The sequence below is a fragment of the Thamnophis sirtalis genome, unplaced genomic scaffold, assembly GCF_051295495.1.
Source record: "Thamnophis sirtalis isolate CommonGarterSnake01/CBP01778 unplaced genomic scaffold, rThaSir2_p1.2 scaffold_3, whole genome shotgun sequence".
In the NCBI taxonomy this organism is placed as follows: domain Eukaryota; kingdom Metazoa; phylum Chordata; class Lepidosauria; order Squamata; family Natricidae; genus Thamnophis; species Thamnophis sirtalis.
The window spans coordinates 157671086-157690163 of record NW_028261383.1 but is presented as its reverse complement, the minus strand read 5'-3'; the positions used below and the strand labels follow the sequence as shown (position 1 = coordinate 157690163).

At 40.0% G+C, this 19078-nt stretch overlaps 1 protein-coding gene across 4 annotated transcripts in view; it reads left to right on the top strand.

The window, feature by feature from the left end:
* The window catches only part of GALNT6 (polypeptide N-acetylgalactosaminyltransferase 6), a 75704-nt gene that overhangs the window by 34073 nt on the left and 22553 nt on the right, over nt 1-19078 (top strand). For all 4 annotated transcript variants that reach the window (XM_087710557.1, XM_087710558.1, XM_087710556.1 and 1 more), the window contains 2 exons: nt 9831-10003; nt 18058-18207. In XM_087710557.1, the coding sequence (XP_087566683.1) occupies nt 9831-10003; nt 18058-18207 (323 nt within the window). The remainder of the gene's footprint in view (nt 1-9830; nt 10004-18057; nt 18208-19078) is intronic.

The window sequence follows — 19078 nt, the reverse complement described above, 5'->3', positions numbered from 1 at the left end:
AATAAAAAACCTGATAAAGGGAAAGCTCTGAAATTCTGGAAGAATTTGTGGGAAAACAATAAGAAGCCCAACAGAAATGCAAAATGGATCAAACAGATTGAGGATTCTATTAAAGTGCATAAAATGGAAGAAGTGAAAATAACAAAAGAAATGGTGCAAAGACAGTCAAGAAAAGTGAAGACCCGGAGTGACCTGGACCAGATGAGTTACATGGCTTCTGGTTAAAGGCACTTACAAGTGTGCACAAAAGATTGGCAGCCCAAATGAACCAGATGTTAAAAACACCTGAAAATGATGAATGGATGACAACTGGAAGGACATTTTTGATCCAAAAAGATAAAGAAAAAGGAAAGGCTCCTGGAAACTATAGGCCAATCACCTGTTTGCCAACAACATACAAGCTCCTTACTGGTATCATTGCAAACCAAATTTATGGATACTTGGAAAGAAATAACTTGCTTCCTGTAGAACAGAAAGGATGCTGCAAAAATTCAAGTGGAGCAAAGGATCAACTGCTGATTGACAAACGAATCCTAAAGAATTCAAAGAAAAGACGAACCAACCTATTCATGACTTGGATAGACTATAAGAAAGCATTTGATTCAGTTCCCCATAGCTGGATCAAGAAATGCCTGAAAATCTTTGGCATCAGCAGCAACATACAAAAATTCATGGAAACGTCAATGAACCTCTGGAAAACAAAGCTTATAGCTAATGAAGAAGTATTGGGTGAAGTTGAAATTAAACAAGGCATTTTCCAGAGCGATTCCCTTTCACCCCTACTTTTTATACTCTCAATGCTACCACTGACAATCATTTTGAAGAAGATGAACTATGGATATGAACTTGCAAAGAAAGGACTGAAAATTTCACACTTGGTGTTCATGGATGATTTGAAACTGTTTGGTAAAACAAAAGCTGAACTGAATTTATTAATTGAAAACACAAAGACATTAGTATGCAGTTTGGAATTGACAAATGTGCAACAATGGCAACCAAAGCAGGCAAGGTCATAGAAGATGATGGAATAGAACTTGAGAATGAAGAAATGATAAAGGCAGTAAAACCAGAAGAAGGCTACAAGTACTTGGGGATTTTAGAGGCCTCTGACTTAATGCATAATAAAGTCAAGGAATTAACTTCAGCCAAGTACATTTGACGAATTCGCAAGATATTAAAGTCCAAATTGACTGGAGGAAACATCATAAAAGCCATAAATACCTGGGCTATACCTGTGATTCGATACTCTGCAGGAATAATTGACCCAGATGGAGTTGGACAATTTGGACAGAGAAACAAGGAAGCTTATAACAATGAATCATGCTTTGCACCCTAAAAGTGATGTAGACCAATTATATCTACCAAGAGCAGAGGGTGGTCGAGGACTCTTGCAAGTAAAACAGACTGTGGAAGAAGAAAAACACAGCTTGAATGATTACATCCAAAAAAGTGAAGAACCAATGATTAAGGAAGTAAATAAAGGAGGCCTTTTAAAGACAACTAAGTCAAAAGCTGACTATAAGAAAGAAGTAATTGAGAAGCGAGCTGAAAATTGGAAAAACAAAACTATGCATAGCCAATACTTGAAAAGTATTTAAGGCAAAGCTGGCCAAAAGCTAACTTGGAACTGGTTTAGATCAGGAGCACTGAAAAAAGAAACAGAAGGCTTTATTTTGGCAGCTCAAGAACAAGCCTTAGCCGCAAACTGCATGAAGGCAAAAATTCAACACGTTACCCACCAACAGCAAATGTCGTCACTGTAATGAGAAAGACGAGACAGTCGACCACTTGATCAGTGGGTGCAGCAAAATTTCACAAACTGACTATCTACAATGCCATGACCGCATTGCTAAGATCATTCCCTGGAAAACATACTTGATTCAGAAAGATGCAACTAAAGGAACAACACCTGAAAACTACAGACCAATAACATGCTTTCCAACAACCTTCAAATTACTCACAGGCATTATTGCAGATAACATGATGGATTATTTGGAAACAAACAACATCTTGCCAGTAGAGCAAAAAGGCAACAAAAGAAGGAGCAGGAGCACAAAAGATCAGTTCCTAATTGATAAAATGATATTAGAAAATTGTAAGAACAGAAAAACGAACTTCAATATGGTCTGGATTGATTACAAAAAGGCATTTGACTCACTGCCACATAGTTGGATCATAAAATGCTTAGCAATAGCAATAGCAGTAGACTTATATACCGCTTCATAGGCCTTTCAGGCCTCTCTAAGCGGTTTACAGAGAGTCAGCATATTGCCCCCAACAATCTGGGTCCTCATTTTACCCACCTCGGAAGGATGGAAGGCTGAGTCAACCCTGAGCCGGTGAGATTTGAACCGCTGACCTGCTGATCTAGCAGTAGCCTGCAGTGCTGCATTTAACCACTGCGCCACCTTGGCTCTTAGAAACAACTGGCATTAGCAAAAATATTACATCCTTTACTGAAAAGGCGATGAAACAATGGAGAACTGAGTTGGCAGTAGGGAATGAGATCTACGGAATGGTTAATATCAAGCGAGGAATTTTCCAGGGTGATTCACTTTCACCTCTTCTCTTCATCATCGCAATGATCCCACTATCAGTAATCTTAAAAGAAATGAAATTAGGCTACCAAACAGCCAAAGAAGCTGAAAAAATTTCGCATTTACTATATATGGATTATTTGAAACTCTATGGAAAGTCAGAAATAGAAATCCAATCATTGACAAACACAGTCCGAGTATTCAGCACCGATATTTCAATGCAGTTTGGCATGGAAAAATGCGCCACTGTATCCATAAAAAGGGGCAAGATCACTGCATGTGAGAGAATTGAAATGCCCAATGGCCAACTAATTAAATGCAACGAAAATGAAGCCTACAACTACTTAGGCATTCTGCAGTTGGATAACATCAAGCATGGAGAAGTAAAAACTATTGTCAGGCGAGAGTACACCAACAGAGTTAGGAAAATTTTGAAATCTAAATTGAATGGTGGAAATACAATCAAGGCCATAAATACCTGGGCAATACCAGTTATAAGATACACAGCTGGTATAGTTATAGCAATAGCAATAGCAATAGCAGTAGACTTATATACCGCTTCATAGGGCTTTCAGCCCTCTCTAAGCGGTTTACAGAGAGTCAGCATATTGCCCCCAACAATCTGGGTCCTCATTTTACCCACCTCGGAAGGATGGAAGGCTGAATCAACCCTGAGCCGGTGGGATTTGAACCGCTGAACTGCTGATCTAGCAGTAGCTTGCAGTGCTGCATTTAACCACTGCGCCACCTTTGGCTCAAAGTTAACTGGACACAAGCTGATTTGGACATTTTGGACCGAAAAACCAGGAAACTAATGACAATGCACTACAGTTTACATCCATGTGGTGATACTGATAGACTATGGCCAATTTCTGGAAAAAATAAAAGATAAAGTGGACAGTGAACAAACTTGGTTATGGTTAACAACAAGTACATTAAAGAAAGGAACAATCCTGGCTGCGCAAGAACAAGTTATCCGCACAAATGCCATTAAGGCCAAAATCGAAAAATCCTCTGATGATGCAAAATGCAGACTTTGCAAAGAAGTGATGCACATACTCAGCTGCTGTAAAAAAATCATGCAGACTGATTATAAATTGCGGCACAATTCAGTAGCACAAATGATCCATTGGAATTTGTGCAAAAATTATAATATTAAAACAGCAACAAACTGGTGGGAACATCAGCCTGAAAAAGTCACCGAAAATCAGATGGTCAAGATCTTGTGGGATTTCCGTATACAAACGGCAAAATACTGGCGCATAATACACCAGACATCACACTGGTTGAGAAAAATAAGGTCACAATCATAGACATCGCAATACCAGGGGATAGCAGGGCCGCCGAGAAGGAACATGAAAAAATCGCAAAATACCAGGACTTAAAAATTGAAATTCAACGACTATGGCACAAACCAGCAGTGGTAATTCCAGTGGTAATTGGCATACTGGGTGCTATTCCAAAAGCACTGGAATTACATTTAAAACAGTTAAAAATTGACAAAATCACCATCAGTCAAATGCAAAAAGCCGCACTGCTTGGATCTGCACGCATATTACGAAAATACGTTATGACGTCCTAGGCCCCTGGGTGGGGCCCGACTAGTAACCAATGCCAAATCCGGCGAAACAACTGGCCGCTGTGATACAATTATAATAATAATAAAAGACAAAAACCGGTGATACCCATTGTCATCAGGACACTTGGTACCATGTCCAAGAATTTTATAAAACATGAAACAATTGCAGCTTCCTGCAATAACACCAGCGGAACTGCAAAAAACTGCACTACTCAGACATCGTATATCTTAAGAAGGTACTTGGTTGATACCTAGGACGCTGGCAGCAACCCGTATCAACCATTAGCACCAGTCAGTGGTATTTGTGATGTGTTTTTGTTGTTCAGTTGACTGAGTTTCATGAAATATTGTAATTTTACAAAAAAAAAAAATCACCTGCTTGGAACTTCAACACAAACTTAATAATTCTTAAATCCTTGGTTAGGATTTGAATTACCAGATTTCTTTCATTGAATCTAGCTATAATTACCCACATATAATGTGAATAGTCCTTTTGTTATGGCCATAATACAGCCGGCACATTATGGTTGTAAATCATGATGGTTGTTAAGCAGATCCTCACATGACTGACCTGATTTTTACAACCTATTTTTGCTGCAGTCATTAAATGAACTTATTGTTGACTATGGGGCGTTTTTGTCAAAACCCGGAAATGAACGCCAGTTTTCTGCAAAAAATGTAGCAAATTACACTCATGTGACTGTGGGACACTGCAAATGGCCGTGAATGCAGTCATGTGACTGGGGGGAGGGAGGCATCAGAAGTTCAGAACTGAGTCACAAGAACCTTTTCAAGGGTCCATTGTAACTTTGAATTGTTATTAAATGCTGAGTCATAAATCAAGGACTTCCTCTAATAATAACATTGCAGTTATTCATCCCTTCCTCCCTGCCACCTCCCCCAGCCTAGTTTAAATATCCGGTTCTTAACAGACTTCTGAAATACTAAAAGGAGTTCAGTGACTATGGCAGCAAGCTGTTTAAAGAAGCTTCTCTTTAAAGAGTTTTATCCGTGCTGCCGCTAGTCGTTGCTCATCTTGTCCACTTGAAAATAAAGAGGATTTGTGGCTTTCATGTACTTAACTAGTCCCACATGGTCCCCTATAGTGGATTTAGACTTCTCAGCAGCTCTGCAGTGATTGAAAAAGCTGTAACATGGAATACAATTGGAATTTGATTTTGCTACATAGTCGGTTCCACCACAAAACCGCGGTAGACAAAAGCGCGCTTGACGAAAGCGCGTACGTGACATCATCACAGCGCGACGAAAACATCGCGCTGTGATCGATAAATGTAAAAATAAAGCGAAAACCTTACCCTAACCCCCCCAAACCTAACCCTAAACCTAACCCTAAACCTAACCCTTAACCTAAGCCTAAATCTAACCCTAAACCTAACCCTTAACCTAACGCTAAACCTAACGCTAACCTTTAACCTAACGCTAAACGTAACCCTAACGCTCTAAACCTAACCCTAACCCTAAACCTAAACCTAACCCTTACCTTTATGTGAATCGGCTTGCTTTAATTTTATTTTTATTTCAATTTTTAATTTATTTCGTCGCGCTGTGATGACGTCAAATGTGCGCTTTCGTCGAGCGCGCTTTTGTGGACCGCGGTTTTGACGGGTCACGACATAGTCAACTGGAACACTGGCAACACATCTACATGCATTGCCTATGGGCAGAAATATGTTGTTGTTTTTTCTGTTTTAATTTAAGCTACTACTGTAACAATGTGTAGGGTAGTACCTTCAAGCTTAATGGATTCTGTCTCCTTAGATATCAGAACTAAATGTCTCCTTCCTTGCTCTTTCTCCTTTGATCTAGAAAAACCCTGTCCCTGCCTTGAGAGTCTTGTTAGGTAACTATGCAGTTGAGTGATCAACACCTGCATATGGCTGGAATGAGAGGCTGTGTAGATTTACATGTACTTTTTCATTAAAGCATTCTTGGCTAGTTGTCCAAGAAACTTAGATTCTTTAGAAGACTGAAAATAAATGGCACAATATATAGGACCGATGACATCCAACTTGTCAGTCGAGGTAGCCCTCCATTTGCAACAGTTCATTTCGTGACCGTTCAAAGTTACAGTATCACTGAAAAAAAGTGGCTTATGACCATTTTTCACACTTAAGACCATTGTAGCATCCCCATGGTCACATGGTCAAAATTCAGATGCTTGGCAACTGGCGTAGAATTCTGATGGTTGCAGTGTCCCAGGGACATGTGATCACATTTTGCGACCTTTTGATGCGCAAAATCCACAGGGAAGCCAGATTCACTTAAATAACCATGTAACTAACTTAACAATGGCAGTGATTCACTTAACAACGGTGTCAAGAAAGTAAAATGGGGAAAAATTCACTTGACAGATGTCTCACTTTGCAACATAAGTTTTGGGCTCCGTTGTGCTCATCAGTTGGGGGAATACCTGTATTTAGAAATTGATAGCTGTGAAAGAATGTCCATTTGCCAAAACGGCCAGGGTGCAAAAATTTCCCTGGCTTCTTTGTTTGCAAGTATAAAAAGGAAAGTAGCCTAGAGAGCCTCTGATTCTAGCGATATCCGTACATTAGTGGGCAGTGACAAGTGGGTGGGAAGGGAGAAAAGATCACACAGATTAACTCTTAACTGGTTTCCTTTCATCTCTGTTTTTTTTTTAAAGAAAAGCCCAGGGTTCAGCTCTACTTTTTAATTATCTGATGCGACCTCCCCACTCTTCACTCTCTTACCTTGCAGTGCCACCGTTGCCCCATTTACAGAGCTGTGAACATGGACAATTGCGGCCTTTTTCAATACATAAATAAGAAAAAGGGGTTGCTCAAGTTCAAAAACTTTTCTTGATTACATCTGTCTCCTGCCCTTGGTTTTGGTCCATTTCCTCTCCCTCCGAGAAGCTCCGCTGCCTCCATAATTTTTCACTTTGCTCGGCCAGTGGAACAGACGGCGGCACTTTTTACAGTACAGCAGGAGGGTGTGGAAGGAGGCAAACGTGATGCTTGTCACCCCTTCCCCTTCCCCTGTGGTCTCCCCCAAGCTTTTTCTAAGGCCGCTGCTGCGGCTTTTCATAAGGGGGATAAGTCAGTCAAAGGAGCCAACAAAAGGCAGCCTGAATAAGGGCTTAAAAACTAGGCTGGGTTGGCAAGACAGTTTTCTCTCTTCAACTTACCTCCTACCCTTCTGACAGCTGATTATTTCTGCCTGGCAGGTGTAGATATCCACAATAGAAGAATGCTGTGTTCAAGGCAGAGGGCAAGAATGTTATTCAGTCAACCCAAAAAAGCATAAACCAATTTCAATTAAAGGGTGTAAAGCCCTCCGAGAACCAAACCATAAATCGGGGAAATTGGCTCAGATGGAGGGAGCCTGTGAATGAAACTTTTTTTTTAATTGTTGAGTGCTTTGGAGAGGGAGCGAGGGAGGGGAGGGCCTGATCTGCGATGTGGAACGTTTCCCTCCCTCCCCCTTTTGATGTGCCCTAGAGGTATGCAACACGTAAGGGACCCCTCTCTCTTCCTGCTGAAAGATTCAGAGGGTGGGGTGGCTAGTGGAATCAAAAGAGGTTGCTATAAAGTTGGGGGGGGCTCTTTTAACAAAATGATTTGAATTATCTGACTCTCTGCCAAGCATCCCTGCACAGGATTCATCTCGTATAACCTAGAACATACCACATAGTTACTTTAAAAAAAAAAGTTTATCGCTCCAAGATAATAGGACTTCGTGGTTGGTTTACAATCAGATCCTCTCCTGCAACAATACTGAGAAAAGCAAGAACATGCTATGGCAAGATATTTTAAAGGGCTTCCTGGGTTTGCATATGTGTATTTATTGTGGGAGATACTTTTGACTCAAAGGAACGCTGTGGCTCAGTGGCTAAGATGCTGAGCTTGTCGATCAAAAAGCTTGGCAGTTCAGCAGTTCGAAACCCTGTCTTTCCAACTCATCCTCAAAAATCGCCCAACACTTGTTAGAGGGTTTAAGGTAGCCAGGTTTTCTCATTACGGCTGAACTGAATGTAATCAGGGGAGCTCTCAGATTAACAAATAGTTCTTGGAATGAACTAGGGTCTGGCTTTCTTTCAACAGACCTTAGTTTAATTGTGCCAAGTTTTCTAGATGTTAACAATATACCATACTGCAACTGGTCAAGCAACAGGAAACAGAAGTTTCTGATCATTTATCATGTGCAGAGCAGTGAAGGATGGTTCCTTTTTGTATCCGAATGGCCAACCTTGGCAAAAGATCCTAAACTGCATGAGCTATGAGAAGTAGAAAGCTTTCCTACTTTCTAAAGGAATGCATGCTCTCTGTGAACAAAAAAGATCTTCGCGGTAACTTTCTACTTTACAGCTGAGCTTGCAAACAATAGCAGAAGGCAATGCAGTTAGTCCCTAAATCTTAAGAGAATAAATGATCTCTCCCCCCCCTTCTCTCTACCACCCCTCCCCTTAATACTCTGCTGGGCAGAGCTTCCATTCACAAGCACATAGGAGGGAGCCCATTGAGAGCCTTCATTGTTGCTGCCTTCTTTCAGGGATGCAATTCATGACCTCATCCTGTGACCTACAGGCACTTAAGGGCAAGTTAAAGGAGGGGGTGAAAGAGCCTGGACTGGTAACCAAATGCAATAGAGCTCTTGTCCCTTTTAAAAATGAGGAAGAAGGGGGATTTTAGCAGGTTTTCACAGTACACTCTTGCAGTACTAAAATGCTAAGCTGCACCTGCTAACCTCCCCTTTATTTATGGGCTTACTCAGAACTAGCAGAGTCAAGTGATTAAGGAACTGAGCCCTGAAGCAACAAGGACTCATTTTCAAAGGTTAACTTTGCCATAGACTTACTAAGTAGTCTGGTTTGAATGGTGCCTCTCTCAACCCCCATTTTCTGCAATAGGAAACTCAAAGTAGCACAAAAATGTTGGTTGAGGTGATGTCTAAAGAGCCAAAGATACTGCGTTGACCCAGAGAAAGTCCATATACCTTAATTAAAACAACTGAAGACTTATAAAATAGTTACTATTTTAGTAGCTTAGTGTCAGTCATGGGTCTACAAGCAGGGGAAGAGGAAATATGTATGCCCAGGTTCATTCCCACAGCACTAAGCAGTAGTTTAGTATTATATCTGAATGTGTAGTTTTGGTGGTTTGTGGTATGGCAATGGGAGGTCTTCAGATCAAGAACTCACATGCTTTGACAGATTATAGATCTTATACCCAGTATTTTAAACAGACATCTTAGCTCAGATATGGCCATCTTAAGCTATATGGATAGCCAAGCATAATAGTCAGGACAGATAGGTCCCAGAACCACAGAGAGTCCAAGCTAATTTGGAAAATTCTGGTGTTGGAAGGACATAATGTTTCAATTTCAGATACCAAGAACACGTAGTAAAGCACATTTTTGTCCTATAGACAAGTCTATCCTTGGGGTGTAGCCATTTTTCAGACCCCAAATTAAAGGCTTGCAGGGTCGTAAAAAGGGAGTTTATTGTTGTATATGTCTGCATAATAAAACTGAGATAATATCTACTTGCAAGAAAGGTTTTCTTAAATAACCCCACTTAATAAGTGCTAAAAAATGGGTGCATTAAACTGAACATCGTACAACTCTTGGGTGCAGAGCTTATCTAACCGAAACGAAAAAGTGTTCATTATCTAATTGGTGTAAGGCTACTATCTAATCTTAATTGTAATTTAGATTTCATGTTCCTTTTGCAGGTGCATCGATCAAAAGTTCAAACGCTGCCCACCCCTTCCGACTACCAGTGTCATTATTGTCTTCCATAATGAAGCTTGGTCCACGTTGCTTCGCACTGTCTATAGTGTGCTGTATTCTTCTCCAGCTGTACTGTTAAAGGAAATCATTCTTGTAGATGATGCCAGTACAGATGGCAAGTATAATCCTTTTGAAAGTGTGTGCGCTTGTGTATTGTTCCTGAAAGGCGATGAACTATCCTGTATGTATGAAATATTTTAAGACTTTTGGATCTTAATATCCTATTTGCCTTAAGAACTACATTACTCAGTGCCTGCATTTTATATCTAGGGATAGGACAGCTAGTGCTCCTTTCTCTGTTGGAGGGATCCAGTCTAACTAGTTTAAAGTTGAGGACTATATAAAGCCATAGCAAAGAAGGTCCTAGGAATTTGCCATCTACAATGAGCACCTGAACATCAGACTATGGGCGTTCATTCTCTTCATCAACTTTGCCTCCCATGCTACAATGTATGAAGAGAAACAGATTCAAAGTCAAAGTTCAGACCTAAGTCCAAAAATATTGCCAGTCCCGAAAGAAGCTGTTTATACTGGAATACCTTGAATTAGTTTTCTCTTAAGGAATGGTAAGAAAAATCCCTACCGATCAATATGAGAAATTGATCACCCGTTAGCTTTTGGTTGCAGTTACTGAGCTAAAGTTAGTGCAGCCGGTCACTCAATCTAAGGAAGCAATTATATATATTTTTTCATGCTGCCATGTCACATGTTGTTTGACTTTCTTTATACAATGAATGAAGCAAGCGCCACATTTTGGTGTTACTCATTAACTCAGACTCAAGAACTTGTGTGAGTATAATATCCTGCAGCAAAGATATACAAAAATTTAGAAAACCCAAATACCTTTCCACAGAACTGTATTTAGCTTCTGTCCAAACTACTCAGCTGGGCAAGTTTAGAAACCGCAAGCTGTATTTAGCAATCTAAATTGGTTATACTTCAGATTAACATAATGACATGGTTCAACATCATGACTTGTATATTGTGCCCCAGCCTGCTTTCCTTTCTCTCTACTACTCAAGGTTTTCAAACAGCCAGTAAAGATACTACAGTGAAAGATTTCCTGAGTTTTTTTTTAAACATACCAATGAGTTACAAGTTTTAATACCAGTTTGTGCATACTATCTTACATGTTGACCCATTATTTCTCCTTTCATCTTAGATTTAAATATTTTTCTTCTATTCCATTCTGCATCCATTCTTTGCTTTCTCTCTAAATCTCTTTAAATTGTTTCCAACTTTTCCCCTTCATGTGGAACAATACTATTTTCCAGAAGGGAAGGAAGAATATTTTGGACATTCTGCCCATGTATCTTTTCCTGTGTCCGTAGCTCCGCATTTTTGCACTGCAATGTTTTATACTAGCAGTTAGACAAATAACACAATTAGCCAATATGAAATCTATTAATGGAAAAAACACTGGAGTATATTTTTCCTTCCAGAAGATTAGTATTTTAGCCACTTATAGAGCCAGTCAAATGCTTACACGTATTTCTCAGTTTATGATCACAATTGAGGCCAAAATTTGTGTTGCTAAGCAAGACAGTTTTTAAGGGAGTTTAGTCCCATTTTACAACCTGTTGCTGCAGTTAAGTGAATCACTGCAGTTGTTAATTTATCAACACAGTTGATAAATGACTTTGCCTGTCAGAAGGTAGCAAAAGGGGACCATTTGATCCCAGGACACTGCAACCGTCATAAATACATGCCAGTTGCCAAGTGTCTGAATTTTGATCACATGACCATGGGGATGCTGCAACAATTGTAAACGTGAAAAATGGTCATTGTGTTAATCTGAAGTATAACCAATTTAGATTGCTAAATACAGCTTGCGGTTTCTAAACTTGCCCAGCTGAGAAGTCACTTTTTTCATTGCTGTTACAACTTTGAATGGTCACTAAACAAATGACCATAAGTCGAGGACTACTTGTATTAGCCTCAAACTGTGATCAGAGGTGAGTACAGAAAGTAGTGGGTACAATCTTGTTCAGGTTCTTTGGTTTCAGATGTACTGCAAGCATAGGAGGCTGGCCAGCATGTTTTTGAAGAATCCATGCTTGCTTCTAAGAGGCTCTGCATCTTTTCCAGCATTGTATGCTGGCTCCTGCTTTCACCCAAGTCAGATTATTGATCCATATAGCCAAATGTATCTTCCATGGCAAGCGTTTCAGAGAAATGTAGAAGACTGTTCTGAGGCTTCTCAAGAGCATGAAGCAAACGCCTTGTCCTGACAAAAAGCCCTTTTATTAATTTACTGTGAATTCTGCTCATCCACATTCACATCCAGCAAAGTCTTTCAAGGGAGAATTTACAGTCACAGAACTTATCTGGCTTGGAGAGCTGACAGGCCGATATCTGCAAAACTTGGCAAGGAGCCTCGGAGAGTCACAAACCAATTAAGCGAACCAATTGTTTCCTGCAAACTCCACTCCCCTTTCGCTCTCCTCTTTTATTTCCTCTGGGAGGGGCCACTCATCATCCACCTGTGGCCTTACTCCCAAGTCGACCCCTGTTCTTTAGCTGTTCCCTTTGTCTGGCAACTCTGCGCATGCGTCCACTGGGAACAGGCTCCAGCTGTTCGTCTGCATTACTGATGTCTGACTCTGAAGGCAGATGATAACTGGCATACAGCTTTGGCCCCCTCTCTGCCTCCGACACAGAGCCTTCATCAGAGCCTTCCCCAGACTCCAGGACTAGCCCATGTTTCTTCCCAACCTCCTCACAGTTTGAATCTTCTGCCAGTTGGCTGGCCACTGGCGGGCCACAACAAAGGTATCGTCCTCTTTATAATGTGTTTCTGTAGCTCATAAATTAGGTTAGAAATTACAGTAGATTAATTTGAAAGGAAGTTTCATCCAAAACTCCTGCGCTTCATGTCTATCAGTGATGCTATCCTTCTCCTCACTTGATATTGTTCCACCACAGCATGCATTTTCTTACAAAATTCTCTTAACTCTTTCCCTTGTCCCAGTCATGCTCCCACCCTTACCCATCCAAGAAATCTTAAATCATCATTAATTTAACAATGGGAGTGAGTTTCAAGAGGTGTTCCACAACTGGAAATAATGTGGTTGAGAAGACTGCTGGTGAGCAAACTGGTTATAAAGTTTCTTGCTTCTTTTATCAGATTAAGCAGATCTTATTTCCAGAAATAATAAGCAGCTTGTTCAAAGCGGTGTGGTTTTTGAAGCACTGTATTTTGAAAAGTTTAATGTCCTCTTTGAGTGCTTTGCTATAACTGCAACATTTAACTATGCAGCTATTTTAGAGATTCTGGCATATGATACTATGCCAACATACAACGCTGATACTGTAAGTATTATTTCTATGTTTTTCACTAAACCTGCCCTGCAGGGAAGGTGAGAAAGCTACTGCCTTATGTGAAAAGCATGCAGATTGTTGGCTGTCAGCCTGCCCTTTAAAAGAGTTACTTTAAAATTGAAGGGTAAAATACAAATAAATAAATTGATTCTGAAGACAGATTAATTGCTAGAGTTCTCCTAAGGTATTTTGTTGCTGAAGGTAGAACAGCAAATGTTCTCTTCATATAGTTGTGTAAAAAAAAAAAGCACCCTAGCCAGAAAAGATCACAGATCATTCTCTGGGAGGAAAAAAAAATACCAGAAAGAGAAAATGAATATCTAGCAATTTTTTGTGATGCACCTTGAAGTAACTTTTCATTTTATCTAATGATAGAAGCATTGCCACATGGTTCTAAGGATTTTCTTTAGTCTTCTGCCTTCCTCCTGCCAATTACCTCCCTTCGACCTATTAGATCGCACAGATTGGGCCTCCTCCGAGTTCCATCCGCCAGTTAGTGCCGACTGGCGACTACGCGGAGGAGAGCCTTCTCAGTAGCAGCTCCGACCCTTTGGAACGATCTCCCCGTGGAGATTCGTACCCTCACGAACCATCCAGACCTTCCGCACAGCCCTTAAGATCTGGCTACCCCGTCAGGCCTGGGGTTAAAGATTATAATCCATCCCCGCCCGAATGTTGAATGAAAGTTGTGTTTTATTATTTTATTTCTATTTTTACTCACGTATTGTCTTATGTTTTGTCTTGCACTCCCCCTCCTATGAATTGTAAGCCGCCCTGAGTCCCCTCAGGGAAAAGGGCGGCCTATAAATAATAAATAAAATCTAAAAAAAATCTAAAATCTTATAGTGGATGAGATGTCGCAGTTGTCTCTTTTCACATACCTCAAACTGATGCTTATGCAGAACATAGAATAATAGGGGGTAGAAGGGACTTTGGAGATCTTCTAGTAGTCCAACATCTGCTTGAGCAGGAGACCCTATACCATGCTGGACAAATGGCTGTCCAGTCTGTTGTTGAAAACCTCCAGTGATAAAGTATCCACAACTTCTGGAGGCAAGTCATCCTACTGTTTAATTGTTTCACTGTCAGGAAATTTCTTCTTAGTTCTAGTAACCTAAGCTCTCTCTTTAATGTTCTTCCACCTGTTATTTCTTATTCTGCCCTCAAGTACTTTGGAGAATAGATCAACCCTTTCTCTGTAATGGGCAGTTAAGTACTGAAAGACTACTATCATATCATTACTACTCTTTCTCTTCCTTAGATTAGAAATGCCTCATTCCTGCAACCGTTCTTCATATGTTTTACCCTCCAGTCTCCTAATCATCTTTGTTGCTCTTCTCTGCCCTCTTTCTAGAGTCTCAACATCTTTTTTGTATCATGGTGACAGGAACTGGATGCACAATTTGAATTATGGTTTCACCAATGCAGTATAAAGTAGTACTGTCACTTTGCATGGTCTTGAAACTATTCTTCTGTTAATGCAGCCTAGGCGTGCTTTGGGGTTTTTTCCAAGCTTTTTTTGCGAGATTAGTTCTCCACCTGAGTCATGGGTTTGGTGCACATATACAGAAATTACTGTTCCCCATTGCCTTCTCAACATCAGGATTTTGGGAGGAAGAGCAGCATGGTCCTTGAGCAGTACAATAAAGGATGCATAAATTATGACTTCCAGACATCTTGGAATGCCTGACACAGCATTCTGAGAGGAAAGTACCTATTTGATGCAAAACCTCTACAGTTGTTGATACTTGTAGACAAAGGCTTATGAGTTCTCCAAACATAAAAGACTTGTGTTTCTCTTTGAATCTTGTAATGTTGTAATATAGAGATGCCTAGATGGATTTTAAATTGCTTTGCAAGCATTAGCCCACCTCATATGAATAAGCAGTTGCCTGTCATTTTCTTCCTTAGCTGGAAATTTTCCTAACAAAAGGCCTTGCTTGCTTTGAATTGCTTTGAACAAATATTCAGGATCATTAACCCTGTCCTGTTCTCACCTTAAGCTAACACCAGAACAGAAAGCAGACCAATCCTTAAGAAAACAATGCTTATTAGTTAAGTAAAAGAGAGTGAGTTTTGCTATATATTTAGTTGTCTATTATTTAGACTGCGTACGTGTACAGGGAAAATTCCAAAGCCAGTTTTGACCCAATTGCTCAGGAAATATTAAAATCAATAAGAATTTAACTAGAGTTTTAATTACTATAAAGAATAAGTAAGCTACCATCACTAAGAATTCTTTATAATACATATTTTAATACAGATAACCTACACATTGGATTATTTTGTATAGGTTTTTGCTTGCTGTTAGGCTCTGAAAAGAAATGTGCACTCACACACAGACAGAAAATATCCCTATCTGTCTGGTTTTAGGCTTCCTCGCTAAAAATATTACATTCTCCTGATAATAAGATTTTTATCCTGCTTTTCCTGCAAAGTGAAAAACAGAGTTTTGCTCTCAGCCACTGCCTTTATGCTCACAACAGCCCAGGTAAAGGTCAGATCCAAGGCCTTTATTGCTGTCCCTTCCTATCGTTTGTTATCTGAAAACCAGATTTATATTGGGTGATCTTCAAATGGAGGGCTTGTCAAGAACAAGACACCACCATGCCATTCTATCCACACCGAAGAATGAAACAAAAGTATTAGCTGGCCCGTTATCCTGCACATAATCTGTGAATTTTAAAGAGAATGAACTTCGTTTAAAAACCTCCTGTCTAATGTGGGGAGCCAATAATTTGCTTGGCCTAATTAATCAAGTAACATTTTTTATTGTTGACACTGCTGTAAGCTATTATTTCTAGTATCTCCAGAGACTTCATAGTTAATGGGAGAATGTGTTTGTTCATATTTATGTGACTAAAAAGACAACTCCTCAGTTAGTTTGACTGAAAGTTGCTTCTAGTTTATAGTTGTCATTTTCCAATTCCGTGCTGTCATTTCCTGCCCTCTTCCTCTTCTGTACCAGTATTATACCCTTCACATTCACAGCAGAGTCCTTCAGGGTGGCTACAATTACAAAGCTAACAATCTCTCCCCACAGCGAGTTGAACTGCTTCCTGCCCACAGGGTGCACCTGCGACCAAAAGTTTGCTCAGAGTAATTCTAAATAAGGACTTAGCTTTGATGCTAAGAGATGCTGGGTTAAGAGGGGGTAGGGATGAGAGAAACAGAGAGAGTCCCCCTTTTTTGTTCCCTGATAAATAAATAGGGTTCTGCAGATAATGCAAGTAATTGGCTTTGGACAGGCAAGATATTCAACATCATTTTGCTCCCAATCTTGATCCCTCCAAATAAGTTAGACTCCAACTCTCATTACTGGATGTACTCTGGGGGCACACAGTGAAGGAAAGGAGCCTGTAACACTTCGACATTAGCATAAGAAAGGACGTCATTGAGAAGTATTATCTTCTGTTTGAAGAATGGGTGGGTAGCGATAGGGATTGCCTTGTATACACTCCTGAAATTAATGCTAAGCAACAGAAGCACTTAGATTAACTTTTAGGCACCTGTACAAAATCACCTATTTTCCCACCCCTCCCCTATCTGATGAATACCTGCTTTCTTACTCAGTGCATTCTGCTTTTTTTGATCAGTATACTTTCCCATGTCAACATTGTATGAAATGCTTAGACCCAGAACAATCAGGGAGATAAATCATCGCCGAGAATGGTTATTAGACTTGGAAAGCTCTAGTGTAGTTTGTTATTCAATGTTTAATTTTAATTAACTTTTGAGTTCTTTAAAAATATGTACAGTGGCCTTCCTGCGCTTATAATCTATAGTGAACAAGGTTGCAAAACAGTTCTAATATGTTCTGAGCTGCTAGCTAAAGACCTCTGATTTGAGGTCCCAAATAATGGATAAGAAATTTGGGGAATAGGCAGCTATAAAATTTAACACTTTAATCAAATGCTGCCAGTGGGGTTTGTTTTCTGTTGTTGTTTGTTATGGTGTGTTGCCCATTCTTGGATAGCAAGAATCAAAGCATGTCTGGAATGCAGCAAACTCTTCTAACAGCATAGTCTTGGGTGTGTTTGTTTGAACGTATGGCAACCTGCTTTGAGGTATAAATACATAAACATAAGTACTGTAAGTGTGTGCGTGTGTGTGCATTTGAGAACGACTTTTAATATTCATAGTGGGGTTTTATTTTCCTGCTTGAACAGGTATACAATTGCACTCTTTGACTGGTAAAGATGGTTTTTTTTTTCTTCATTACCTTTCGCGCTGAGCCATTCATTTCTCCAATCATCATATATAGTTTCATAAGCCTTTTTTAATTCTTAAAAGTAAACATGAAATTAAAAACCAGAGTTTAAATTGATCCCCCATAGGGATGAGAATCTGATTCCCATTGTCACCAGACTCTTGAGCATCGTATCCCACTAACCGACTCACTGACTAACTGACTATGTGTCTGCCCATCTCTCTCATAAAGGGATTCTGTGTGGTGTACAATAAAATATTAAAACATAAAAACAAAAGTTAAAATTTAAAAAGAGGCAAGGATGATTAAAAACATTAAAAAAATAATTAAAAGAAAAAGGGAAGGCTTTCAGGGCACCAACCAACCCACCCCATAGTTGCATGCTTCTTATGTGAACGGCAAGCAAGGCCGCACCACCCTGTCTTTATATCTTTCTGAAAGGCCAGGAAAGTGGAGCCACACAGAGTGAGGACAAAGGCATAGAAGGTGTTCTTCCTGGACCCTGCCAATCAAAATTCTTTAACTGTCAGGGTCCGCAACATATTTTCCCTGCCTGACTGAGTGGGATTGGACAGTGCAATAGTACAAAGACTGTTCCGTAGATAACCTGGCCTCATGTTTGATTAATTCTCTTTCAGATTACTTGAAAGACGAGTTGGACAACTATGTGAAGCAATTGCAGGTAGTCAAAGTTGTCCGGCAGTTGGAGAGAAAGGGATTAATAACTGCCCGATTGCTTGGTGCCAGTGTTGCCACGGGTGATGTCCTCACTTTCTTGGATGCTCATTGTAAGTAATAAATCTCTTTGTTGATAAAGTTTGCCTTTTTTCCCCCTTGACAAACAGTGCCAGTTCATAGGCGTTTATGTGTTAATTCAGTGTCTCCCAACACGTCTTACAGTTACCAAGGTTGAGAAACACTCCATTAATTGATTGATCTTGGGTTGGTTCACAGAGCCATATTTGCCCCTTGATCAATCTCCATCCACTAATCAGCAGCCCATGCATTGAATGGGTATGGCAGACTTAATGCTACCGATTGTGATAATTGTGTCAAACATAATAACTTCAGTGAAATCAAACAAGTGAATAGTACTTGAATGACCTAATTAACAGACTCTACTAAGAATGCTATTTTATTATTCAAGATAATAAAACTGCATCCAAAATGCTTAGATGTAGTTTGGATGCATCATTCCATCAATCATCATTCAATATTTAATCGTAAAGGAAATGAAGTAGAGTTGCTAGGAGTCAGGCACCTACTGTATGCATTCAATGCATTATTGAGCCGAGGTGGCGCAGTGGTTAAATGCAGCACTGCAGCTACTTCAGCTGACTGCAGTTCTGCAGTTCGGCTGTTCAAATCTCACCGGCTCAGGGTTGACTCAGCCTTCCATCCTTCTGAGGTAGGTAAAATGAGGACCCGGATTGTTGTTGGGGGCAATATGCTGACTCTGTAAACCGCTTAGAGAGGGCTGAAAGCCCTATGAAGCGGTATATAAGTCTAACTGCTATTGCTATTGCTATTATTCATTTAATGTACATACAAGTGTCTCTGTCCTGGAGGCAAGTTCTAATTCTCTTGTATAGACTATGTGGTATAAAAAAAAACTTAGATAACTTTGATTCCCAGAACGTTCAGTAAATTTACTTCAGC